This window comes from Guyanagaster necrorhizus, assembly GCF_019112545.1.
Source record: "Guyanagaster necrorhizus MCA 3950 unplaced genomic scaffold BT62scaffold_1, whole genome shotgun sequence".
NCBI classification, from domain to species: Eukaryota; Fungi; Basidiomycota; class Agaricomycetes; order Agaricales; family Physalacriaceae; genus Guyanagaster; species Guyanagaster necrorhizus.
In genome coordinates, this window is record NW_025064880.1 from 2,683,287 (window position 1) to 2,710,896 (window position 27,610).

The 27,610-nt window shown below is 46.8% G+C and overlaps 7 protein-coding genes across 7 annotated transcripts; 5 read left to right on the plus strand and 2 right to left on the minus strand.

Annotated features, from left to right (window-relative positions):
• Positions 1–13,412: 13,412 nt before the first annotated feature.
• Positions 13,413–13,562, plus strand: BT62DRAFT_880346 (uncharacterized protein; the record flags this gene model as incomplete). Its single annotated transcript, XM_043182626.1, has 1 exon — positions 13,413–13,562. A coding segment is annotated over one exon (150 nt), but the record flags the coding sequence as incomplete, so codon positions are not given.
• Positions 13,563–13,649: 87 nt separating this feature from the next.
• BT62DRAFT_880547 (uncharacterized protein) lies at positions 13,650–13,955 on the plus strand (the record flags this gene model as incomplete). The annotated part of the gene is made up of 1 exon (XM_043182634.1): positions 13,650–13,955. One exon carries the CDS (start codon positions 13,650–13,652, stop codon positions 13,953–13,955), a length of 306 nt encoding a protein of 101 aa, XP_043046744.1.
• A 4,130-nt stretch (positions 13,956–18,085) lies between these two features.
• Positions 18,086–19,927, plus strand: BT62DRAFT_1017721 (mannitol-1-phosphate dehydrogenase M1PDH1). Its single transcript, XM_043178241.1, has 11 exons — positions 18,086–18,411; positions 18,462–18,493; positions 18,546–18,610; positions 18,656–18,730; positions 18,792–18,885; positions 18,940–18,984; positions 19,034–19,179; positions 19,232–19,348; positions 19,400–19,428; positions 19,483–19,575; positions 19,627–19,927. The coding sequence occupies exons 1-11, from the start codon at positions 18,092–18,094 to the stop codon at positions 19,682–19,684; spliced, it is 1,074 nt and encodes a 357-aa protein (XP_043046745.1). The 5' UTR covers positions 18,086–18,091; the 3' UTR covers positions 19,685–19,927.
• On the plus strand, positions 19,863–21,237 carry BT62DRAFT_53761 (uncharacterized protein). Its single transcript, XM_043181304.1, has 4 exons — positions 19,863–20,256; positions 20,306–20,453; positions 20,503–20,750; positions 20,803–21,237. The coding sequence occupies exons 1-4, from the start codon at positions 20,100–20,102 to the stop codon at positions 21,036–21,038; spliced, it is 789 nt and encodes a 262-aa protein (XP_043046746.1). The 5' UTR covers positions 19,863–20,099; the 3' UTR covers positions 21,039–21,237.
• On the minus strand, positions 20,802–23,157 carry BT62DRAFT_1017735 (glycoside hydrolase family 5 protein; the record flags this gene model as incomplete). The annotated part of the gene is made up of 11 exons (XM_043178242.1): positions 20,802–21,477; positions 21,530–21,580; positions 21,637–21,691; positions 21,740–21,804; positions 21,852–21,873; positions 21,921–21,993; positions 22,043–22,110; positions 22,159–22,266; positions 22,314–22,458; positions 22,516–22,672; positions 22,731–23,157. 11 exons carry the CDS (start codon positions 23,155–23,157, stop codon positions 21,194–21,196), a joined length of 1,455 nt encoding a protein of 484 aa, XP_043046747.1. The 3' UTR covers positions 20,802–21,193.
• A 312-nt stretch (positions 23,158–23,469) lies between these two features.
• BT62DRAFT_880453 (MFS general substrate transporter) lies at positions 23,470–25,453 on the minus strand (the record flags this gene model as incomplete). The annotated part of the gene is made up of 12 exons (XM_043182631.1): positions 23,470–23,551; positions 23,614–23,730; positions 23,781–24,090; positions 24,146–24,218; positions 24,264–24,292; positions 24,350–24,386; positions 24,441–24,667; positions 24,726–24,765; positions 24,815–25,023; positions 25,073–25,143; positions 25,200–25,275; positions 25,330–25,453. 12 exons carry the CDS (start codon positions 25,451–25,453, stop codon positions 23,470–23,472), a joined length of 1,395 nt encoding a protein of 464 aa, XP_043046748.1.
• Positions 25,454–25,799: 346 nt separating this feature from the next.
• BT62DRAFT_999302 (uncharacterized protein) lies at positions 25,800–26,479 on the plus strand (the record flags this gene model as incomplete). Its single annotated transcript, XM_043190788.1, has 3 exons — positions 25,800–25,885; positions 26,041–26,184; positions 26,251–26,479. The coding sequence occupies 3 exons, from the start codon at positions 25,800–25,802 to the stop codon at positions 26,477–26,479; spliced, it is 459 nt and encodes a 152-aa protein (XP_043046749.1).
• Positions 26,480–27,610: the final 1,131 nt, after the last annotated feature.

Below are 27,610 nucleotides of genomic sequence, written 5' to 3' on the forward strand. Positions count from 1 at the left end.
GAGTGGGACCTCAACGTCCCCTTTAACTATGATGAGGCCATCAGGCAGCAGCAGCAGAATCAAGAGCGAGAGGAGACAGCTAGGCGAACTCAGGAGGAGCTCGCCGACTATGTCCGAGAGGAAGCCCGAGAGCGGTATGAAGCCGCAGAGTACGACCGACAAGGACGAGCACAGAGAAGGAGAGAAGAGGTCGAGAGAATGGGCTCAGCTTCCCCTAGGGAGTATGAGCTCCGCACCGATTCCGGATCTCCCTTCAGGGAGCCCAACTCAGAGGACGATCCATGGACAGGACCCGCCAATATCGTCAGCTGGGACGAGGCCATTAGACGAGGAAGAGCAGGAGAACCCCAGACCAACGACCTCGAATACCCCGTTCGTACCGACACCATCTCGTCCGACGCCGACTCCGTCCTCGGAGCCTATGGGCTCCGAGTACCCAACAATGCCCACGTCTCCGACAGGGCTCTCCAGCGATTCCTGGGCAGCAGGGTCGCTCGACAGTTCCTTAATCCCGAGTTCCAGTGACTCTTCAGCCGCTATAGCCGAGAACTGGAGGAGATGAGAGCGTGTGGAGGAACACGCTACAGCCGGCTTAGAAGTCCTCCCATCGCTCGGACCAGCGATCGAGGGGACGACGGGCCCAGCACCCAAGTCAACGGACGGGTCCCCGACGACCCTTCGTCCTCCCGTACTATCCATCTACGACCAGCCCGTCAGTTCCCTCCTCGAGGGAGAGGACAGCGGGGACGAGGGCGACGACGAGGACGACGAGGACAGTGATGACCCATATTGGCGAAGACTGGAACGAGCAGGAGAGGATACAGACGAAGAAGCACTGCGAGAAGAAATTGAAAGGGCCAGGGGCAGAGAATATCAGGAGTTGTACGAGCAGGGAAGGAATTATCTATGGCAGGACGCGCGCTGGCAAGCGACGTCCTTAGGACTTGAGTATAGGTATGCGGCAGGTACTGAAAAAGAAAAAATTCTACAGTATGCCGTGACAGAATACGCATGGAGGGAATATGGGCGACGGCACCCAGAAGACCCCCTCATGCCGATACTCTCGTATCGGCCCGACAACCAACCAAAGGCACCGGCACCAATGCCGCGTACCCCCCCCCGTCCCACCAAAAAGAGCTGTTTACGTCGCCCCCTCTATTCGGAGCTGGGCCGATGACAACCCGTCGGTCCGAAGCACGGCTTCACGGCTCATTCGCACAAGAAATCGGCCAGCATGGCAAGCCGCTCAAACCCAAAACCCTTGGACCGGCAAAGGAAGTCGGCTCCTCGGCGGACAACCTCCTCTGGATCAAGCAGAATCGAGTGGAAAGGATCCCATTCGAGACGACCCCGAGGCGGTCCGCCTCGGATTCACAGTACGAGACGGGATAATCGTCCGGGTAACCGACCCGAAAGGAAGTCCCATCGCAGACGATAACTCCCTGCATTCATTCTCCGGACCACCCACGGAATGGAAACAACCACCGTTTGACGGGTGGCCCAACCCGATGGGGGCACTCCCGCACAATGCCAACGTCCTACAATGTCACCCCGACCTCCTCCGAAAACCATGCCCATTCAAAGGGGTCTCGGATGATATCGACCGGTTCCTGGTAGATTGCGAACAGTACTTCGAAGTCTACGTCGGGTATATCGGAACCGACATGAACAAGGTCGCCTTCGCCACCTCCTATCTCGAGGACAAGGCCAAGACATGGTGGATTCTTATTTCCCCGAACTTTCGGTCCACCACCAGGGATCACTACCGATATCCCTCGTGGCCGGTCTTTAAACGTATGCTGAACGACAAATTCATCGATCCTGCCGTTCAAGAAGTACATAAACAAAAGATCAAGGAGTACAAGATGGGGGATAAAGCGGCCACCGATTACTTCGATGAATTGGAACGACTCGCTAAACTCGCAGGCATCAGGGAAGACATCGCAAACGACGGCAGAATGGTAGAAGCCCTCAAACGGGGAGTTCCATCCTCGTACCTGACGATGATCTCGGCCATGGGCGTCAAAATGTTGATGCCCATAGGATACGACAAATGGAAGGAGAGAATCGTCGAGATGTACAAGGAAAGGCAAAGGCAGAAAGCGGAGGCATCGACCTTGCAGGAATACGGCAAGAAGTCAACACCGCCAACCCCGAACAAGTCGGGGCAAACTGCCGGGAAACCATCAGGAACTCCCACGGCAGCAAATTACGGCACTCAGAAGACTGGGACAGAGAGTCCCACCACGTGGCTAAAACCATTTGATACCGAATGGACATGGAGGGCCATCAAGGAAGCCAAAGATGAAGCAGCGGCAAAAGCCGTACTCCGAAATTGGATACACCGGACAAGAACAGCAGAAGTAGTGGATGAATTGATCAAGGAAATCAGGGAGGCCGAGCGCTACCACGCCCTAGAATGGTTGGATGAACTCCGAGGGCCCAAGAAGTACATTCTACGAGCCAAAACCCCCGGGCGAGACTTGACCACAAAAGGACAAATCGAAGTATTGACCTCCCGAGCCATCTATCAGGTAACCACCCTGATCGACAGCGGCTGCACAGGGAGCTCGATCAATCAGGCTTTCGTCGACAAGCACCAGCTCCCCACCAGAGCGACAGCAGCCCCAATACCAGTATATAATGCCGACGGAACAAAGAATCAGGCCGGATCCATCACCGAGTTCGTTGAACTCAGGCTAACTATCGGAGACCACTCCGAACGAATCGACTTGGCAGTAACGGATCTTGGGACGAAAGAACTCTTCCTCGGCCATGACTGGCTAATTTGGCACAACCTGCTGATCAATTGGAAAACCGGACGAATCACCTTCACCCGGTGCAGGTGTAGGAAACTACCATTCGAGCTGCCGGATGAAGACCCGGAAGATCGGTGGGATGAAGAAATGGAAGACGGAGAAACCATATTAGCGGTGGACCTCGAAAAGGAAATCCACATACGAGCCGTACATCACACGAACGACTTGGCCGCCAAGGCAAATCAGGGGAAGGAAGAGAAGACGTTTGAAGAGATGGTACCCGAGTGGGCCCGAGACTACAGGGACCTGTTTGAAAAAGAGAGCTTCGATGAACTACCAGCCCCGAAGCCCTGGGATCATGCAATCGAATTGATCCCTAATGCCAACGCCAATCTAGATTGCAAGACCTATCCACTCGGGCATTACAAACAGCAGGAACTTGACAAGTTCCTGGACGAGAACCTATCGAGCGGTCGAATCCGTCCCTCTAAATCCCCCATGGCATCCCCTTTCTTCTTTGTCAAGAAGAAGGATGGAAAACTCCAACCGGTCCAAGATTACCGAAAGCTCAATGAGATGACGATCAAAAATTGATATCCATTACCCCTGATCTCGGAGTTAATGGACAAACTTCGGGGTGCCAGATACTACACAAAACTTGACGTACGGTGGGGATATAATAACGTCCGAATCAAAGAGGGCGACGAGTGGAAGGCCGCGTTCCACACCAACCGGGGGCTATTCGAGCCGACGGTCATGTTTTTTGGACTCACAAACTCCCCTGCCACCTTCCAATGGATGATGAACGATATCTTTAAAGATCTCATCTCCACCGGGAAGGTAACAATTTACCTCGACGACATCTTAATCATGTCCAAGACAAAGGAGGAACATCGCGACTTAGTACGAAAAGTACTAGCATTAATGAGGAAGCACAAGCTATTTCTCAAAGCTGAGAAATGCGAGTTCGAAGTGCTGGAGACAGAGTACCTTGGGGTAATCATCAGCGAAGGAAGCATCCAGATGGACCCAGTAAAGGTTGCAGGAGTCGTTGAATGGCCAGAACCCAACAAAAAGAAGGAATTACAATCATTCCTTGGGTTCACAAACTTCTACCGACGATTCATTCGCGATTACAGCAAGATCGTCTGCCTAATGACACAGTTAACGGGCAACGCACCCTGGAACTGGGGGTTCTCTCAGCAAACCGCCTTCAAGGACCTTAAAAGACGACTAACAGAGGATGTCATACTGGCAGTCCCGACCCAAGACGGAAGGTTCAGAGTGGAAGCCGACTTGAGCGAGGGGGCAATAGGAGCTGTTCTCTCACAAGAACAAAATGGGAAATGGCGCCCCGTAGCCTTCCTCTCCAAGGCTTTAACAGTTACGGAACAAAACTACGAGATCTATGACAAGGAACTGCTCACCATCATGCTTGCCTTAGAGGAATGGCGACACTACCTCATCGGGGCAGAAGAAACATTTGAGGTCTGGACGGACCATCAAAACCTACGTTACTTCCGACAGCCACAGAAACTCAATCGGCACCAAGCCCACTGGGTAACGGAGCTCAGCCAATACCAGTACACCCTGCATCACAAGGCCGGAACGGCAAACAAGAAGGCCGACCTGCTAAGTCGACGGGCAGACCATAACCAAGGAGGAACTGATAACGAGGGGGTGACATTACTAAGGCCGGAACACTTCCGAGCCATGATAATGCTGACAGAAGAGGAGATACACGAACGGATCAAAAGTGCCACGCGAGACCCCCACAAATGGGACCAACGTGTGGCCCCGTCCCTCAACCATGAACGAGGAATGATAAAGGAAGGGGGATTAATCCGCTATGACGGACGCATCTATATTCCCAGGGACCAACAACTACGCGGCGAAATCATTGCCACCTGTCATGATCACATAACGGCAGGACATCCGGGCATCGCCAAAACCAAAGAACTAGTCCTACGAGAGTATTGGTGGCCAAAGATGGGGCACGACATAACAGCATACATAAAGGCTTGTGAAGCCTGTCAACGAGGAAAATCATCTACGCAAGCCCGAGCAGCGCCCCTACATCCCAATGAAATACCTTCCACTCCATGGACACACATTTCCGTCGATATGATTACCGGCCTGCCTGAATGCAATGGCTATGACGCCATCCTCGTCATCGTAGACCGATTCTCAAAAACAGTCATCCCAGTCGCATGCTCCACGGAATTAAATTCCGAAGGATGGGCAAAAATTCTACGAGACGAAGTGTACGCAAAGTATGGCATGCCCCAAGTCATCATCTCGGACAGGGGCCCTCAATTTGTCTCCAAATTCATTACCGACTTATACCGACTGCTAAACATCAAGCAAAACGCATCCACCACCTATCACCCCCAAACGGACGGACAAACGGAACGCGTCAACCAGGAGATCGAAAAGTACCTCCGTCTGTTCATTAATTATCGGCAGGATGATTGGACCGAATGGCTGGCACTTGCAGGCTTTCAGCATAACAACCGTGTGCACTCTGCAACGGGGAAAACCCCTTTCTTCGTGAACCATGGCCGACACCCATACACCACTCAGACAAGTCACCTGCGGACAACGACACCGGCATCATCTGACTTTGTCACCGAGATGGAAAAGATTCATAAAGAAACAAAAACCGTGTTGGAAAAGGCCGCAATAACAATGAAGAAAACCTATGACAAACACCGACGTCCAAATCGTACCTATCAACCAAATGATAAAGTATGGTTGGACACAACAAACCTTCACTTACCACGTCCAAAAAAGAAACTCGACGACAAACGAACAGGCCCCTTCACAGTCATAAAAGCTGTCGGCCCAAGCACATACAAATTACGCTTACCACAGACCTGGAAAATCCATGACGTTTTCAACGAAAGCCTGTTAAACCCCTACATAGCACCAGCCTTCCCTAACCAGGAACGACCACCTCCTCTGCCCCCGGACCTGATCAACGACGAGGAACATTTCGAAATTGATCATGTCCTCAACCATAAACTTCGACGAACCAAAGCCAAAGGGGGGGGAATGACGACGACTGTCGATTACCTCGTCAGCTGGAAGGGGTACGGCCCGGAATCAAACCAATGGGTCAACGAAAAATATATGAACGCCGACAAAGCCATACATGATTATGAACTCTCCCTTAATTAAGCCATCAGGACAATGGTCTTAACGAGGGGGTAATGTTACGATTTCTACTATTTTTCTTTCTTTCAAACCCCTATTCTGTGCTTAGTCACGACGATGGATTGTGGGAATCTTGGTCAGCACAAGCCAGACCCACCATTGTCTTCAAGCAGCGCTCAACGACGCACAACGAACCTTTTATGTACGGTAACGATGCTCTAGTACAATGGGCACAAGGGATACAGCAACGTACAATAAGTAGTCGTATATTTAGACACTACTCAGTAGTATTTAAGTAGGACAGCTCTCGCTGGTAGTCCCCAGCTTCGAGCTAAAGTTTATTCACACCATTCTACCTTGAGTCTACTATCGACCTTGAGTCACACCGTTCGGATATACATATAAAGTGAACTCAGGTGATTCCTCGAAGTGCGAAGGAACATCTGTTTATCACGTGTATCAGTCCACGTGACGCTTGGGCCTAACAGATGGGTGGATCGTCCAAAAGAAGGGGCCGCCGACCTCAAGAAGCCCTGTTGCCGATAATGGGTCCCTGCATTCCTTTCCAGGGCCTTCGACAGATTGGGCTGGTCCTCCTGGGGGAAAGCCCCTGAATCCGATGTCGCCTCTTGATCTAAAGGCGCATATACTAAATGTCAGGCTGATGCTGAGATGAGAGCCCCTTCTTTTTAAAGGGGCTTCAGATGATATTGACCGATTCCTTATGGACTGCGACCAGTATTTTCAGGTCTTCATCTTGTATTTCCTGCATGACATGTACAAGGTCAACTACATCACTACCTACTTCGAAGACAAAGTGAAGGTATGGTGGGTACTTCTGACACCTAACTTCTGGTCGACCACCTGACAACATCACCGGTACCCCTCTTGGCTGGTGCTGAAACAGATAATCCGTGACAAGTTCATGGATCCTGCTATATGAGAAGTTCACAGGTCGAAGATGAAGGAGTACAAGATGGGTGACAAAGTGGCACCGGACTACTTCAACAAGTTGGAACGGCTTGGAAAACTCACCAGAATCCAGGATGATGTAGCTGACTCAGGATGAATGGTCGAGTACATGAAGCGGGGACTGCCACCTCATTACTTGAAGATGATTTCAGATCTCGGCCATAGCGTCCCTGTTGGCTACAACAACTGGAAGGCCTGAATCATCCTAATGTAGCAGGAACAACAACGATAGAAGGCTGAAGCAGCGAATCTGTGGGAACAGCACAGGTATCAGAGACAGGGCTCGAAGCCCTCCACCTCCTATGTGACCACATCTGCCAGGCCTGGTGGCTCAGCCCCAACTTCCCAGAACAATGAGAAGCAAACTGGTAAGGGCCCAAGTACCAGAACAGGTAAGCCAATTGATGTGGATTGCCTCAAGAAGGAGGGGAAGTGCTTCAATTGTGGCCAGCCAGGCCACATGGCATGGAACTGCCCTGAGAAGAAGAACAAATGCATGTGGGAGGACATTAGGATGCAGATTGCCAAGTTAATAAAGGAAGACGACGACCTTGGGCAAGATGACAAGCCTGAGGAAGTAAAAGGTGAGGCCGAGCAGTGAGCGATTCCACTGACTCAGCCAAAGGACTGATTAATAGATCACAGACTGCTGGATAGACTGATATTTCCTCTTCTTTAGTATTACCCCCTATATCTAAATTATGTGTGCATTTGAATATATCCGACCCTATTACTCAGAACTCAGAATCGCTTAAGGAACCGACTTCAATAACTCAAGTGCCAACAAAGGGCTGAAGAGGGGCAGAGAGCCCCAAAGGTACGTTTTCATCAAAAGTTCACCACACTAAAAATATAAAACAGACTCAATCACCTTCAAGCCGAACAGAGGTAGAGAACCCCACAGACTGGCTAAGACCATTCGACACCGAATGGACTTGGTGAGCCATCAAGGATGCCAAGAACGAAGCAGCAGCAAAAGCCGTACTCAAGAATTGGGTTCATAAGATCTGAGTCGAGGAAGTAATCGACAGTATGATTGCAGGAATGCGAGCTGTGGAGCGATGTCAAGCTTTGGAATGGCTTGATGAATTACATGGACCATGAAAATTCATTCAACAAGCCAACTCCGCAGGAAAAGACTTATTGGCAAAGGCACAGATCGAGACGTTGATGTCCCGATCTACCCATGCAGTGACTGCCCTAATTGACAGTGGCTGCACAGGGAGCAGCATTAACTGAGCTTTCATTAACAAGCATCAATTACTCACTAGGGCAATAGCGGCACCTATTTCTGTCTACAATGCAGATGGAACAAAGAACCAAGCCAGATCGATTACCGAATATGTTGAGCTTAGACTCACTATCGGTGATCATTCAGAATGGATCGATTTAGCAGTAACCGACCTCGGAACAAAGGAAATATTCCTTGGTTATGATTGGCTAATCAAACACAATCTGTTAATCAATTGGAAGACCAGATGCATCATTTTTGCTTGATGCCACTGCCAGAAAATTCCATTTGAATTACCGGATGAAGATCCTGAGGACCGATGGGATGAAGAAATGGAAGACAGAGAGACTATTCTCGCCATTGACCTACAAAGGGCCATTAGCATCAGGGCAGTACACCATGCTAATGACCTAGCAGCAAAAGCTAATGCCAAAAAAGGAGAGAGAACATTCGAAGAAATAGTACCTGAATGGGTATGCAACTATTGAGATCTATTTAAAAAAGAAAGTTTCGATAAACTACCTGATGCAAAACCATGGGATCATGCCATCAAATTAATCCCTAATGCTAATGCCAATCTGGACTGCAAGTGCTATCCACTAGGCAACAACAAACAACAAGAGCTGAATAAGTTTCTCGAAGAAAACTTATCTAGCAGAAGAATCCAGCCATCAAAGTCACTGATGGCTTCGCCCTTCTTTGTCAAGAAGAAGGATGGAAAACTCCATCCAGTACAGGATTATCGGAAACTCAATGAAATAACGATCAAGAACCAATATCCACTTCCCCTAATCTCGAAGTTAATAGACAAACTCTGGAGTGTGAAGTATTACACCAAACTGGATGTTCAGTGGGGATACAACAACATGCATATCAAGGAGAGCGACGAGTGGAAGGCCACTTTTCGAACCAATTGAGGTTTGTTCGAACCGATGGTAATGTTCTTTGGACTCACCAACTCACTGGCCACCTTCCAATAGATGATGAATGACATCTTTAAAGACCTCATTGCCACAGAGAAGATCACGATCTACTTGGACGACATACTCATTATATCCAAAACCAAGGAGGAACACCGACAGATAGTATGTCAAGTATTATCTCTAATAAGGAAGCACCAACTCTTCCTCAAAGCTGAAAAATGTGAATTCGAGGTATTGGAAACTGAATACCTTGGAGTCATTATCAGCGAAAGAAGCATCAGAATGGACCCCATCAAAGTGGCAGAGGTAACTGAGTGGCCAGAACCGACCAAGAAGAAGGAGTTACAATCATTCCTCGGATTCACCAACTTTTACTAATGGTTTATCTGAGATTACAGCAAAGTTGTTCAACCAATGACACAATTGACCAAAAATTCCCTATAGAGCTGGGGAATTTCCCAATGGGCAGCATTCGATGATCTCAAATGTTGGTTAGCCAAAGATGTCATCCTGGCTATACCAAGCCAAGATGGAAGGTTCTGGATGGAAGCCGACTCTAGTGAAGGCGCAATTGGAGCTGTACTTTCACAAGAACAGGACAACAAATGGTGACCAGTCGTCTTCATATCAAAGGCGCTCACAGTAATAGAGCACAACTACAAAATCTACGATAAAGAACTCCTTGCTATAATGCTCACCTTTGCCAAATGGCGGCATTATCTCATTGGAGCCAATCATACATTTGAGATCTGGACTGATCATCAAAACCTCCGATACTTCTGTCAACCTCAAAAGCTAAATCGCAGGCAAGCCAGATGGGTCACAGAACTATCACAATATGAATATACACTCCATCATAAGGCTGGGGTGGCGAACAAGAAAGCCGATCTCCTCAGCTGCAGGGTGGATCACAACCAGAGAGGAGACGATAACAAAGAGGTCATATTATTATGGCCAGAGCACTTCCAGGCAATGATCATGCCAACAGAAGAAGAGATGCATGAATGTATCAGAAGTGCCACTCAGGATCCCCACAAGTGGGATCAAAGGATCGCCCCATCACTCAACCACGAGCGCAGGCTAAAGAAAGAAGGGGGATTGATCTGTTACGATGAACAAATCTACATCTCAAGAGATCAAAGACTTTAAGGTGATATCATCGCCATCTGCTATGATCATGTGACTGCCAGGCATCCCAGGATCGCAAAAACCAAAGAATTGGTCTTGAGGGAATACTGGTGGCCGAAAATGGACTATGATATCATCCGATATGTTAAGGCCTGTGAAACCTGCCAACAGGGCAAGACTTCAACAAAACCCAGAGCAGCTCCACTAAACCTGAATGAGGTGCCGTCTTCACTATGGACCCACATTTCAGTGAACATGATAACTGGACTTTCCAAAAGTAACAGCTATGATGCCATCATCATTATAGTCAATCGCTTCTTGAAGGTGATCATACTGATCACCTGCTCAACAGAATTGACATCTGAGGGATGGGCAAAGATACTATGAGATGAGGTTTATGCAAAGTATGGCATACCTCAGGTAGTAATTTCTGACAGAGGACCACAGTTCATATCTAAATTCTTGGATGACTTATATCGACTCCTCAATATTTCTCAATATCAAACAAAATGCCTCAATGGCATATTATCCACAAACAGATGGCCAAACAGAATGGGCCAACCAAGAAATTGAAAAGTACTTATGACTTTTCATTAACTATCGACAAGACAATTGGACAGAATGGCTAGCCCTGGCAGCCTTCCAGCACGACAACAGGATTCACTTGACAACGGGTAAAACACCATTCTTTGTGAATTATGGATGGAATCCACCAGTTGCACAAGTGGGATGGCTACACACTACGATGCCTGCCTCAATGAACTTTGCAACAAATATGACAAAAATCCATGAGGACACCAAAAAAGCCCTCGAACAAGCTGCTTCAACAATGAAGAAGCAGTATGACAAGCACCAATGCCTATCACATGAATATTCAGTCAATGACAAAGTTTGGCTGGATACGATCAACCTCCATCTCCCTAGACCAAAGCAGAAACTGTCAGACAAATGAACAGGCCCCTTCAAAGTGCTATGCAAAGTTGGAAACTCCGCATACAGGTTGCAAATCTCTGCAACCTGAAAAATTCATAATGTTTTTAATGAAACATTATTGACCCCATACATGGTGCCAGCCTTTCCAAACCAAGAAAAACCACCACCGCCTCCACCAGAACTCATCGACGATGAAGAACACTATGAAATTGATGAGGTTCTAAACTATAGAACCCGAAAAGTTCAAGCACAAGGCAGAGGCATAAAAACAACTATTGACTATCTAGTCAGCTGGAAAGGCTATGGACCGGAATCAAACCAATAGGTCAATGAAAAATACATGAATGCAGAGAATGCCATATGGGACTATGAACACAGAATCAATACATTGGATGTGAAAGGGGTCATGTTCAACATTATGTCAAAAACATCAGGTGACGAGGGGTCAAAGTCAGCAATCACAGACAATGCGATGGCAACAAAAGGAAGGGAGATGATATCTAGCCAGATATACATCAACCGATCTGCCATCAGCAGAAGACATATTAAAGAGGACGATGAAAATGACCCTGCAACAAGCGAACCACAAATGGTGGAGACAGCGACACTTTCAACTCGTTTGAAGCCTGCACAACAAATGCCAATGAGTTCAGCAGATCAGCCACCTCCTTTTGGCAAGGAGGACTTACTCTAACTTAACCATTGGGATGATGGTCTTAAGAAGGGGGTAATGTTATGATTTTTCCTATTTTCTTTTCTTTTTTCCTTGGAAATGACCCCTATCTTGCTTAGTCAGGGCACTTAGGCCAGCACTTAGGACCATGGGAATGCTTAGCTCAGCAACCCAAGTCAGTCATTCTCCTATCGTATTGCTGTGTGCTGTGAAGGGAGAGACAATACCTCTTTGGTCTCCAACTGACAGTGCAATGACTACAGCACAACAGCAAGACAACAGCTTTTGTGGAGAACCTGGCAACGATGGGGGAAACAGCTCTATGACAGACAACAGCTTTTTGTGCACATTTATTTATAGTATGATAACAGAACAGTATTTAAGTAGCATAGCTCTCGCTGTAATACCTCAGCTTCAAGCTAAAGTTTATTCTCTACCATCCTATCTCGAGCAACTTGCAATGCCTTGACCACACACCTCTGTTAACATATCAGTGAACTCAGTTGGACATACCCAAAGTGCGAGGTACTGAACTGTTTATCATGTGTTAATAGTCATATGGAGTTTGGGCTTAACATCCTGCTGCTCAATCTACTGAGTCAGCTGATCCTCTACCTTCTCCTCCTTCATATCTACTCAATGATCCATCCTTGTAGGCTACACTACATGCCTTAAAGGATTTTATTGTAGTCAATGCACTATTCAATATCAATCGCTTGGAGAATATTCTTTATTTTTATCCAAATGAACCCTTTGTCTTCTCAGTCATTCATGGTCTTCACAATGGATTCTGGCCTCTCAATCTTGGTGAATGGGAAGACTCTCTCCATGACAAGACTGAGAATTATACCACTGATCCTTGAGATATCAATGAAATATAAGCATTTCATGATCATGAGGTCACAGCTGGACATTGGTCACCATCTCTACCAGATGGGTTTACACTTCTATCAGGTATGAAAGTATCACCAATGTTTGTGGTCTGGCAGAATGGAAAACCCCATATCATAACAGATCATACTTCCTCTGGTTTAAATGCAGAAATCCCTGCTAGTGAGGCAAAGGTCAAATACAATGATATGCATCCATTCAGCAAGGCTCTTTGCAATGCCAAATTACAACATCCCAATGTTGATTTCACTCTGTATAAAAGTGATGTCACTAAGGCCTTTTTGAATTTACCAGTGCATCCTCTATGGCAAATTCATCAAGTGGTTCTTGTTGACAATCAATATCACATTGTTAGATGGCTCATCTTTGGGAGCTGAGCTTCACTCAGGATTTGGTGCTCAGTCTCAGTCTTGTTGTGCTAGATTGGAATTCATCATCTTGATATCACTGACCTTCATGTTTATATGGATGACTTCTTTGGCTGAGATTTCACTAATCACCAAGTTTTCTATTGAGGTCAGCAGCAACCAGCATAGCAAGTACAACTTTTAATATTTTAGGAATATATCTTCTATCTCTTTGATGATCTAAAACAGTTGCATGGTTGGACTCTCAAAATCATTGGCTTCTGGGTTGATGCCAACCAGAGAAGTATCTCTCTTACACAGCAGTCAGTTATCAATGCCAAATCTGAGATCGACTCATTTCTTTCAACATCTGGAAGAGCATCTATTCTACAGAAATAGCAGTATTTAGGCAGATACCTGAACTGGGTTCTGAATATTCTACCATGGGGCCATCCTGCTCTTTCTTCTTTGTATAGAAAGATGGCTGGAAAGACTCACTCTTTCACAAAGATCTTCATCAATGCTGCAGTTAGAGAGGATCTCTCCTGATTTTCATCTATTCTGTCAGATTCTGTAGGTGTTTGTTTTGTTGACTCAGCTCTCTAGGCCAACTCAGAAGCTGACATGATTTTTTGGATGGACACCAGCTTAAAAAATGCATTATCATTTGTTTTTGCAGGAAATAGTTTTGTATATCAGCTCCATTCACCATTATCTAAAGATATGATTGACATCTTCTTTCTCAAACTTGTTGCTATTCTTTCAGCCATCTATTATGCAGTATCTCTACCCAAATCCCCTCATCACCTTTTACTTTTCATAGATAGCCTCAATTCTGTCTCTGCATTTGATTCTCTGTTGGTATCAGAACCTCTTCATAATGGACCCTTACTCAGAGCTGCAGGCCTGATACTCCATTCAGGAATTGACATTCATATTTGATATATCAATGGAAAAGATAATATTTAGGCTGATATGCTTTCCTGACTCCTTTTGGATGAATATCATCATAAATTCCCTGCTGACCATGTCCACACTTTTACTCCACTAAGAGATCTACTGCTGGTGTGATGGAGACAATCTTTCTAACTGTGCTGGGCAAGCATGCTCCTCATATTACTTGCCCAGCTTCCTCCTTTTCTCTTCTCAATGAATGTGTTCTGTTTCTTCAAGCTCATATGATTGAGCTTGGAGCAGCAAAGAGTTATGCAACAGGAGCATGTGACTATATATGGTTTTGCATTACTCATGCACTACAACTTGAACTGACACCACTTACTCTCAGCAGATACATTGCCTATACATCCCAGTTTATCTCATTTGGCCCAAAATACTTAACTGGAGTCTATCACTTTCTAAAAGACCTCTATCCTGACTTTGATACCAGTTGCAAATATTCTATGGTGCAAGCTATGATCCATGGCTCAAGAAAGACAAGAGGTGATCCCACATCCCCAAAACTACCCCTTCAATTATCCTATTTGATCATCTTTTGTCTTCTCACTAATATCTCAGATTCTTACAATGATCTCTTATTTGCCACCATCCTTGCTTGCTGCTTCTATGGCTGCCATCAGTCAGATGAGCTCATTTGGAAAAATGACAAACAACTTCAGGACTTTTGCAAAATAATCAAATGTTCTTCCTTCATTCTCTGAAAGAACAACATACAATATCATCTTCTTTACAACAAGTCTGACCTCTTCTACCATGGCACTGACATCCTACTCACACAACAGGAGCTTGCCAACTCAGTCATGCTCCTATCACAATATATAAAATGTCAAGATCTTCTTCATGGCCCATGTGCTCTACTCTTCCTCTGTGAAAATAGTGATATTCCATCATAAAATTGGTTCAACAAGAAATTTTTTGCAATTCTAGGCAGAGACTTTGATGGTCACTCTGCTAGGGCTGGAGGAGCTACATTTTATGCATCACTTGGACTTTCAGAGTCCATCATACAAGCTCTGGGTCAGTGGTCTTCTAAAACATAGACCACTTACATTCAGGAACATCCTGCCCTACAAGCACAACTACAATTGGCATATTTATGCATTCATCATCCCTCTCCCTAATCTGCAACCCATTCAACCTTCTCAAACCGCTACCACCCCCATCTCTCACCAACCAAAAGCATATAATAGCCATTCACACATTGCAATCAATTTGAGGGCAGTCTCTGAGGCCCTCGTTATAGCCAATTACATCCCACTCCTTGAGTGAGCAGCAGAGGTCAATATTACAGCTTAAAATATTGAATTCTATAATTATTTATTTTTCAATATATTAAACTCTAATATTAAAATATTATTTCAATAATATTTAAAATAATCTTCTGATATTTTAGGCTGAAAGGTAGAAAAAATAAAAAGTTATATAATTCAATATTCTGAGGTATAATATTGAATTTTTCATGCAGTAATATGGGATTATTTATATGGACACATTTCATAGGATAAAAGAAAGGGAGAACCTTGTATCCACAGTCCTGCTTCTTAAGATCTAGCGGTCACAACACAGCGGAATCTGTGGCCCTTTCCCAGTGGAACAGAGAAAGATATTCCTGCCATTTGTCGTCATGTTTGTATTCTTGCTTGTATATGTACGAATTTACTCCTGCACTTGCTTTGCTTTGTACCCCAGCTGATAGAGCCTTGATGCATGTATACGGATGTATCCGAGTCGGTTGATCTCGTTCTAAAGAGCGGACTCGTTATAAGCGAGTCTGGCATATTACTATACAATACTTGGTCTATGATTTGTGGTTTTGTACTGTTCAGCTCCAGTTGCGTCCATTGTCAGGCTGGTCCCTTTGCCGATACATCCTAAGAGCCACCATGTTTCTGTGATTTCCTTGTGTACAGAATTGCAAGGATTTCCTTCATTCTCAACCTCGGCAGTATTTAGTTACAACATCTAATGGTACAGTGGCAAACAAATAACGAACGGAAGCGCGATGATAGAGATCATTACCGAAGGGTATCTGGATCTCTCAGCCCGGTTTGGGGCTCTCAATAGCCGTTGAAGCTGACATGATGAATCATTAGAGCGAAAGAGAGACTCAGAAAGGCGGCTTGTTCTTCGTCGTCCGGAAAGGATTTGCTTCGAATTGGAATCTAGTCCTCACGCCTCTTTATCAACCACCATCACGCGTCGACAATACCGGTCTCAACAGTGCGCCGTACTTCGCAGTTTCTTGATTTCAGTAGCTGGAAGAGAACCCAAAAGTTCTTTAGATGTCTGGTCTTCCTTTCGACGCATAACAAAGGCAATTTTCCTCTGGCGCATTCGCAAGTGGCTCTTGCTCACGTCACGTCCAACTTTCTGCCTTTTCTCTCCAACAATGATCCTTTTCCTGATTTCAACCAGCCCAAAACCAGTACACCTCTCTTATCTCCGGCATCCTGAATATTGACGAAGGTATCCAGTGACTTTCTCGAGCACCGCGCTAAGATGCTACAAGCAGTAGATGCTTACAACACTGTTGTCCCAGCCCACCCTGTTCCGCTGGAGATATGGTCCGAGATATTTCTCCATCCGAAGGAAATGTCACCGATCGTACATTATCTTGGAATGTTGAAACACTTCCTGTGGGCCCTCTGTACCTTCACAGATTTCATCCGTGAAAGTAACATTGCACTACGCGTTCTGCAGGTTGACGCTTTTCAAGGAAAATCCCTTTCTGCACCTATTATTCATTCTCATTTGATAACGCCGAAGTGCTCTTCCGCGACGTTCATCAAAAGTCTTGTCCTTCCAGCATTAACAGACATTACCATCTTCAGTATTGAGTATCCTCTCACTAGTTCGGCTTCGTGATGGAATAAGAAAGCTCGAGCAGATGCTGCTGAGGTACGAGAAGTCATGGCTCTTAACGATCCTTCTAGCAAGATAGCAACGGCGAAGTTCGACCCGACCCGACAACTTTCCAGGTACAGAGGAGACATAATGAATAATGGACCTGTCAAGTTTCATCGGAACATTTGAAAACTGGGAGAATGATGCATCCAGTCGAACAGGTAATTCATGGGTTGGTTGGAGAGTCGCAATCGTGACCGAGGGTGCATCGCGTCGTTTCAAGGGTAACTTGTCAGTGCTTATTTTCTCCTCTATTCTCTACATTTGCATTGAGAATTGATGTTTATTGCCAGTGAACGTATGCGGATTGACAATTCTGCACCAAAAAGCTTAATGGCGCTCTGTAAGTGTGGGATCATTTTCCATCCTAGTCAATATGTGGCAAAAAAAAAGGTACAAGACACCTACATACCTTACGATAGTGGTTGTCATGGCCGGTGACCTTGCGGTCGAAAAGGTCACGGTAAACGGAGCAACGGCTACTTGCGCTTGGCCCACCGGTATGTAACCGGTGCCGCAATCCGCGCTTCCTTTTGCATCAGCCTGACACCAAAAGAAGTTTTTGTTACTCTAAGGGTGCATTTGCTAACTTCAATGATATCTAGCTTCTAACATGATATCTGAGACCCCGAGAGAATCCCAATTGGGCCCGGACACGGTTGAGCACCTTCAAGAACTTATTTCTATCTCTGCCGAAGCAAAACATGCTCTTGAAAACTACCAAAGTTTCACATTGGCAACACGATGCGTCGCACGATCTCTGCTGTCATTGCATTGTGCTTTCCGAGACATCCCCCCGGCATGTTATTCTATTCATACACAGAGCCTTAACGACATTTCGATTCCTTAACCATTGCAGTTCTAGTCCTCAGTAACCCAGCGAATGTAGCGGTCCGCAAATACCTCCCGGCTCCGAACGGCCCATTCCCCCCGCCCGCGGCCATGGTACGACATCTACGCTGACTCTCCATGCGTATTTCGCACTGAATATAGGTTTCTATCAGAAATAAATTAGCCGAAAATGTTCAAGTCTACTTGCAAAGTCGTGCGGTATCGCCGCCAGAGCCTCATGTCTACAGCTGACCAATATAACGTAGCGTTGATTGGACAGCGTTACCGTAATGATCCATAAGGTTAAGGTTCCTTCGCGGAAAGAACACATGCCTCGGTAAGTACTTGTTATAACTACCGGAAATGAGTTCGATGTTTTCTCAACAATGTCTATCCCCCAGACCGCACGCGCAGCTGTAATCGTCCAGCTCAAAGAGGATTTGGTGCTCCGGAACGACTATCCTGTTAAGCAACCCGAGGCCCTGGCTCCAGGAGAATGCCTTATCAAGTTGGAGTACGCGGGGTGCTGCCATTCGGATTTACATGCGAAGAACGGAGACTGGCTGAAGAAACCTAATATTCCTGTCGTCGCCGGCCATGAAGGAGTTGGGTGTATTGTTGCTATTGGGCCCAATCATAGCCCTGACGTTGGCTTCAAAGTGGGAGATAGAGTGGGCACGAAATGGGTTGCGAATGCTTGTTTGAAGTATGAATACCTTGCAACGAACTGTTAACCGAGGATTGATCGTTTCATAGATGTGAACAGTGCTACCTCGGGAATGATGCGCGTAAGCTCACGGATCCGTGCTTTCAAGCCGTTATTAATTCGTTGTCGCCTAGTTTGTACTGTCGCTGACACGCACTGCCATGGATTTCGACTGGATGGGGCATTCGCTGACTACATTGTGAGAAATTTTCTCGGGCAACAGAACAAAACTCATTCTCCATAGGTGTCATTTGTTGACTATGTTACTCCAATTCCCGACGAGCTTCCAAGCGATGAAGCAGCGCCTATCTTATGTGCTGTATGTGGCTATCTGTAGCACCTCTTTAATCCCCGAGCCCACAGCTAATGCTGATAATTAGGGATTGACTGTGTACAGAGCGTTGAAAGAGTCTAGGGCGAGAATCGGTAATTGGATAGCCATTTCCGGGGCTGGTGGTGGACTGGGTCATCTGGGTATGTGAACCGCATTTGGCATAGCAGCTTCAGACTTATATTTATCTACAAAAGCTATCCAATATGCTGTAGCCATGGGCTTACGTGTCATAGCCATCGGTGCGCTCTCACCATCAATTTGTTTCATTCCGAGTCTAACGCTTCCTAGATACCAGCGACGAGAAGAGGGATTTGTGCCTTTCACTGGGAGCTGAGACGTTCATTGACTTTATGAAGGGCAAGGACCTTGTTGAGGAAGTCAAGCACGCTGCAGGCGGTCTTGGTCCTCATGCTGCGCTCCTCGCCGTCGGTGATGTATGCTTCCTTCTTATGGTATTATGGGCGCTTTATCTGAACTGTTTTGCAGCCAAGGCCTTTCAATCAAGCATTGATGTATTTGCGCAAGGCTGGGACAATGGTTTCTGTAGGTATGCCACCTGGACAGGCGACACTGAATGTTCCCATTGCCCTATTGGTTACGAAGGTGGGTCCTCGTCGAACGTTTCAGAGATCTGCCCGCTGACAGTAAACTCAGGGGCTTAAGATCGTGGGGTCGGCGACTGGGTAGGTAAAATTATTATTATCGCAATCTGAAAATAAGAATGAGTGTTGAGCTAGCAACCAACAAGATACCCTTGAAGCATTGGATCTCGCCGCCCGGGGGAAAGTGAAGTGTCATTTCGAAGTCAAAGATCTCACAGAAGTGAACAAGTACGTGCGCACTTTCTCAGGTTTCAGTTTTCTTATTAACCTTCCGTTTAGTGTTTTCGCGGATATGGAAGCTGGGCGGTTAACCGGTCGTATCGTTTTTAAGATTTGAGATGGAAGAAGTTCCATATCCGAGCACGGCGCCACCATGATGGTACCTAATGTTTTGAAATTTATTTTCATTTCATCTTTTCATCGCTTTGGGACAGTCTTTACCGTCTTTCCGGACGCTCCGACGTTCCGAATCTCTTCCCGACAGCACCAGGTTGGCTGAAGTCGACCTTGGGCTCGACATTCCTAGTGCTTGACAAGCTTGAAGCTTGAGCGCTGAGCAACCAGCGACGTTAATCTTTGCAATAAAGTCGAGTCCCAAGGACGCCTCTGCCTACTTCTGTTGGAAAGATTGCAGTTTCAAACGTGGACCTAAAATTAGATGCGTCTGACACTGTAACTCGCCTCGCTGCTCTATTTAAACAGGCATTCATGTCAAGGTAGCCCAACTACCCTTACTCCCCAACAACCTCTCAATGGCCAATATCAACTATGCAGACGCGGACGGCTACAGCTCCCTAGCTGCCGCCATTGTTTTCATCGTCCCCTACGTCCCTCTATGTGGACTTTTCATTCTCCAATGCTTCAGAAACCTCACCTACGTGCGCTTCGTGTTAATTCTCTTTTGCCAAAGTAAGCCACTTTGTCTTATCGGTGGAGGATCTACTGATCATTATGCCAGTTCGTATCGCTGCATTCACGATACGTGCTATTTTGATAGCATCGGACTCGGCTGGTGAAAATCTTAGTCTGTTCATTGCCGACCAGGTTTTGTTTGGGATAGGGTTCTTTGGGCTGTTGTACGCTGCTTACTCCTTGGTGCTGGACAGGTGAGCCGAATTCATAAGCTACTGCTGATTTTTTACTGATGACTCCAAGGGAACTACTCTCTGACGAGCCTCCCGCTAAAAACATCATATCGCGCCTCGGGCGTAATCGCATGCTCTTCCATCTTTCCCTCTCAACTGGCGTCGCATTAGGAGTAGCAGGTACCACTATAGAGTCGAATGATCCAACGAGCTCTACCGGCACCACCCTTCGCAAAGCCAGCATTGCAATCTTCCTGGTCCTCACAGTCCTTCAAGCGTGCCTGACGATAGCACTCATCATGAAAGAGAATGATGATGGTCAGTGTATTCACGGAACTACTCGTCCATCTATTGACTGAACCTGTAACAGAATACCATACGATACATACTAAATCCTTTGGAGAGAAGCATGGGTCCTTCATTCTTTGTGCCATCTCGTTTCTCCTCCTAGTGCGCGAGATTTTCTTGATGGCCACGATCGATAATACCAAGACGGCTGCCAATGAGCATTTCTGGTACCCGCTGGTTGCACTGCCGGAGGTCCTGGCAGTTACACTGTATTGTGCGCCGGGTCTTGCCCCCGAGCGGTTTGAGCTACCTAAGTAATGGGTTTATGGTGCTTGACTTATTGTAGCTGGTCTTCAATATTCAGTCTTATATATAAAATGGACCTTACGCCAAAGGACTTCCGCCATAAACTCCTTTAGTTAATTACGACCGTTACCTATGTCAGATTGTTCCATTACTGGACCCCCTACTACTCAACACGCACTCTTATCAAAGATATAGGTCGTCAAACTAATTGCAGTCAAGAGCAAGATCCATTCTTCGCCATTCTGCGTTTCTGCACCGTCCACCTCAACAAAGTCCTCGCTGGCAGATGTGCGCCATGCCGTCCTAGCGCATACCGCGTCGGGAAACGTCAAATTCATCGTGCTGCCGGCGGTAGTCGGGTTCATGGCGAGGACATAATATGTGCTCGCTGTAGACACCGCCATCGAGTTCAGACTGGCATCGTTGTCAATCGGACGGCGCTCGCTACCAGCTGAATGCAAAAAATTAAGAAACACGTTGCAACGAAGACATGGATTATGAACGTTTCACAAAGTTTCCGAAATGTTTCAACGTCCAGAAATGCTTCGAGATATCTAAGGTCCGGAGTAAGAGGACACCAGCAACTTGAAACGCAGAGGAAACGACGAACAGAGGTCATGATTTCCGTTGGATGCGTATGAGCCGTCGTAGTATATGACACCGTCCTAGATACTTCAGTTTCAAAGTAAAAAAAGGATTGGAGAGAGGCCCACGGTCCATCCATCTGAATTGGATTCGAATACACAACTAGGGTCCTCAGTGGGAGAGCAACCTAGTTCTTTAAGGACTAGTAAGCACCGGCCACCATAGGTCAAATCAACGCACGATTTGATACCAAGGTCCAAAACTGTACATATAAGAGTGAAACCTCATTTAGTTTTCGTAGATGCTCACATCGTAATGCGGTTCTTGAGCTACAATGAAGCTCTGGAACATCAATCCAGAAAACATGAGCGCGTTATTAATCCTGGAATGTATCCGTGAACAGCTGAACCGAACACCAGATATATACGTACGTGGGATCATATCCCTCTGACCAGCCTCTTCCAGTGCCATCGGCTTGGCCAAGTGAACAACAGATTTCCTGGACGAGTTGAGATATTGTACCTCAAGAACAGCCTGAGATTCTCACAGACATCCATGTAGCTTTACCGGGGTAGAGGGTGCTGGTGGTACTGATATATGAGCGGTAGCTAGGGTCAGAAGGGAAGTCATAGGTATGGTGTACCAGAGCGGCGACCTGTCTTGGCATCAAAAAGGATAAGCCAATAAAATGGCAACTATGACCTTGTCGATGACCTGAGGGAGCCAGGACCCATATTCGCTCGTAGCAAGGCTAAGACTGGAAGACTCATCGGCGAGGACACCGACTGACGAGGCCAAACCCCTGGAACTGAGAGCGTCGTAAAGTCCTTCGACGACTTCTGCGCGCCTGAGAGAGAATTCATTCTCATCATCTTGGCAAATATATTAAACAAAAAAGACTTACTGATTCGGAAAGACCTGCATTCCTTCCTGCCCGCACGGAGACGGTCCGAAGTTGTTATCGGGCTCATTCATTGGAGAAATATGGTTGATGCCAATGCCCCTCTGAATGAAATGCAAAGCCACATCAGCCAGGAAAGTCCCATACGCTGCTCCGGTACCTAGTCCGACGACCGGCAAATCAGATAAACATGTAGAGACCCCTTCATAAAGACTAACCGTTAACGAAATGACTATTACAGCTCGTCCCACCCGACGTCAAGGGCGCAGGTGCACTGTTCGCAAACATCGTCAGGCCCGGCACACCCCGCTTTGACGCCTCAGTCAAGAAATAGACACCCTGAGCGTCTGCAGACCAGTTGTACACTCCCGGGCTAACGTAGAATGTCTCGGGGGCGCGGACGGGGTTCGATACATTGACGCCCCCGCTCCCGACGTTCCATCGGTAGCTTGAGATTCCCAGCCCATCCTGGGAGAAGAGGAGGTCCGAAAGGTTCTGACGTGTCGCTTCGGGGAAGTGATACAGGTCCATAGGCCACCAGGCGCCTGAGCCTCCGACACCGAGGAACGTCTGGGCGGCTGAGGAGGATACAGAAGCAGAGTGAATGAGTGGTAGAACACTGAGTGCAAGGGCGAAGGTCAGCATGATTGTTGGTTTGAGAGAAGATATTTTCTTTTTAATTCAGACGTCCTGATGACCATGGTGCCTTCTCAGTGCAGATGGTCGCGAATCATACCACGGACCGCCCTTCCTTGGCGTACCGAAAATTATCCGGTCCAAGGTTGATCTGCTTCTTGATATTTATCCATTGCATGTTGCTAAGTACGAGCGGTAGAGCGAAGAAAGCAGAACATGACGAAGCAGTCATTTATGAAGAAATCCGGTTCTGGAAGAGCTCACTATCAGGGATTCAACAGTAAATGCATCAAGACGAAACTTCTATTGTGCTCTTTGACTCTATGTATCTGTTGCTGTTGAATAGCCCACGTCTACCCACTCTCTCATCCGCTTTCCGTACCGGATCGTCACCCACACCATCCTGTAATGTCATCAAGTCAGTCAGATAGCAAAATGAAAAAATTCAAAGTATATCCCACGTACACAAATGCGGACCACCCGATCAAAGCAGCAATACTGTCAGTAACGGCCACGCCATACCTCTTGATCGATGGTAATACCAGTGCGACAGACACGGAAAGGATCGCTGACCTGAGGCCCCTGCAAAACCAGGCGTCAGCTTGCTTTCCATCGTTCAAGATAAAACGAACATCGAGGCTGCCATAATCTCCGCACTCCGCGAATGCAATATGTCCACCGCGTAAGCAGTCGCCGGCGTCAAAGCCATATCGACGCCAACCCCGTTGATGAAGAAGCACAGCAGGTTCAGCACGAGCCCAAGCGGACCGTCGATGTATTGTGTTATCAACCCTGAGAAGAGGACAGATAGCGGTACAGGGATGAGAGTCCCGATGAGTGCGGCTCTTAAACGCTCCTCTGGTCTCCAGGAATTTGCGCCATACTTTTTACGAGACATGATAACGGCACGATCTGAGAGATACCCTGCGAGGGGTGCGCCAACTGGAATGCAAGAGGAGAATTAGAGGTGTTTGACAACATGGCGAAGGAGAGTTACCAATGTTGCCTAGCCCTCCAGGCACAAAGCAAGCTCCAATAATGAATTCGTTTGTGATATTGTATTTGACACCCTGAGAAAGATCAGTTACAGATTAAAAGGTTGTGGGTGGACCTACAATCGTATATGCGATGGGTATGAATAATGCTTAAAGACATAATTGACATTACAAACTGGCCGAAGGGACTCGGAGTCAGAACGCACCAAAGTCGGTAATCAGAACAGCCGCTCCAGAAAGAGTCTAAATACGAAATGAGCGCTCTTGATGAAAGGAGAAAGTTACAGGTAGTCATACAGAAAGCATTAGGTTAGGGCTCCGTAGAAGTGCCAAAGGCGAGAATGGGTTCAACCAAACCCATTTTCGCTGTTTTGCATCTTCTTCTTCAAGCATCTTGTCAATGCCACGGGATCCCGGGTGACTCGTCTCTGGAAGGAAGAAGAACATCAGCATGAACGCGGCGAAGCCGGCGAAAGCGAGGGCGATCTGCGTCCATCGCCAAGAGGCGTAATGTGCGCCCCATCCTGAGTGGGAAGAAATGAGTCAAAAAGAACGAACGTAAAGACATGATAGTGTATTTACCTCCAGCCAGAGGTGACAGTGCTGGGCCAAGGAGCGTTGCCTAGTAGCAACATAAGCGTATCGTTATGAAGTGTAGCATGACCACATACCCCAAAGAAGATGCCCATTGCCGTTCCGCGCTCCGTCAGCTTGTAGATATCACCGATCACCGCTGCCCCTACAGACATTCCGCCAGAAGTTCCGAATGCCTGGATAAAGCGGCACACCATCATTTCTGGAACACTGCGCGATAACGCGACGCCGATGGACCCAAGGGTGAGCAGAGGGGTGCCGATAAGATATACCGGCCGCCGGCCGTCTTCGTTTATGAGTGCTTCAATAATTGTACAACTAAAAACTAAGCTCACAGAAACTGCTGTATGTCGCGAATACCATCCCGCCCAGTGATGCAGCGAATATTGACAGACTGACAGCAAAACTGCACGGAGATGTTAGCAAATATGATGGGGCGCCGTCGACAGTACCATTGCGCACCTAATTGTTGTCCCCGTTGTGTTCATATCATGCGCGATTTGAGGTATTGCAGGAATAAACGATCCTGATGCAAACACTGATGAAGACCTGTCAGTTCATCGTCACACAGCAGCTCGTCTAACAACTCAACTCGGGACCAAAGCGCTCCATGATACAAGAGCTACAATTGTCCGCTTCTGAATGGGGGAGAATCGATTGTAGATTTTTTCATGCCTAGACACCTCTTCAAGGAGGGGGGTGGACTCTGAATCCATGGGCGAGACGAGAACTAGACCGGTGAGTGGGAGTGGGATAAGAAGAAACTCAACGAGTCACAACAGGGTGATTTCAATTTGACAGATGGTACATAATGAGTCATCCACAAGCAGCGGCAATTATGGCGAAATATTAGCCGGCCTGTTCGCCATTGATTTAAATTGAGGTGGAGAGTGGGTTATCACAGCTTGCAGACCTGAAGCTGCCAAGTGGTGTGTACAATGAAACTTTGAAGAAAAAATGTTAAGTCAGATCGTAAGCAAAATTGTGCCGGACGACCGGACCAGAATACCGTACGCCGCGGCCTAGACTATCTCCGCTGAGGCGTGTATATCTTATCTCATCATGACACGGTCATCTGATAAAAGATGGATGCGGTGGATACGGATGGGTCCGTACCGTGGCTACCTTCGACGACCCAAAATACGGCCGTATTGATACGGCTGAAATAAGATTGTTGATGGAGAGCCGAGGATAATCTAATGCCATCAAGGTGAGTACATATGATGTTAATGAAGCGACTAATACTCATATCTTGACTCTAATATTCACTGTCGTGGTAAAACTATCCGTATGCGGACAACAGTACCGATTTGACATCAACCGTACCATACCGTCGGCAACAATTTTGGTACGGTCTACAGCCGTATTGTTACAGCCGTATCCATAACCGTATGGTGCACATCCCTAGTCGTCATCCAGCTGTGTATTATGCGTATCGCGGGAGGAAGTGCGTAGCACTTTGAGATAAGGAAATAATAGAAAATGGTCTTCATCTCCTTGCTTCTCTGTCGAGGCAAAAACAAGTCCCCGTATCGTCTATCGTACGCCCGACGCCAATAGGGAAAGTCAACGGTCAATCGAGTACGTTGAGGGGTCAAATTCAACAAGAGCAAGAGATCATTGCAAAGGGAATGTCGGAGAAGGCTCGGACTAGTGAAAATGCAACGCAACCAGAATATGAGCGCATGTATGGCAAGCAGGACTCCCTCTGGCTCATGGCTCCATATAGCCAAGCGGGTTAATATTGATGTCTGTTAATACCAGAAGGACAAGACTTTTGATGAACGTCGCGGAAGAGCACCTCGGCGTTATCAAATGAGAATGAACAATAGGTGCAGAAAGGGATTTTCCTTGAAAAGCGTCAACCTGCAGGAAGCGTAGTGCAATGTTACTTTCACGGATGAAATCTGTGAAGGTACAGAGGGCCCACAGGAAGTGTTTCAACATTCCAAGATAATGTACGATCGGTGACATTTCCTTCGGATGGAGAAATATCTCGGACCATATCTCCAGCGGAACAGGGTGGGCTGGGACAACAGTGTTGTAAGCATCTACTGCTTGTAGCATCTTAGCGCGGTGCTCGAGAAAGTCACTGGATACCTTCGTCAATATTCAGGATGCCGGAGATAAGAGAGGTGTACTGGTTTTGGGCTGGTTGAAATCAGGAAAAGGATCATTGTTGGAGAGAAAAGGCAGAAAGTTGGACGTGACGTGAGCAAGAGCCACTTGCGAATGTGCCAGAGGAAAATTGCCTTTGTTGCAGTATAGATGGGTCGAAAGGAAGACCAAACGTCTAAAGAACTTTTGGGTTCTCTTCCAGCTACGAAAATCAAGAAACTGCGAAGTACGGGGCACTGTTGAGACCAGTATTTGGGTTGCTGTGGTAGACGGGTGATGGTGGGTGAAGAAGAGGCGTGGGAACTAGATTCCAATCCAAAGCAAATCCTTTCCGGACGACGAAGAACAAGCCGGCTTTCTGAGTCTCTCTTTTGCTCCGACGATTCATCGTGTCAGCTTCAATGGCTATTAACAGCCTCAAACCGGCTGAGAAATCCGGATACCCTTCGTTAATAATCTTTATCTGACGCTGGATGTTGGCATCCCTGTCAGGACTCTAGGAGGTCACTATTAGCAGCAATAGGGAAATGGAGGGATGAAGAACTTGTTATTAGTGGTACAATTACAGGACTTATATACCTCTACAAGTATTCTAGTAAGTTCTACTACTGTCCCATAATTGTAGCTAAGTGGGTAATGTAGAATCTTCAAGCATCAGCGTGACTTTGCATGTACAGGTAAGGCCCGTTCACCGGTTCAATATTGGTGTGTTGGCTTGTTCAGCTAACAGTCACATACCATGAGCAATTCGAATT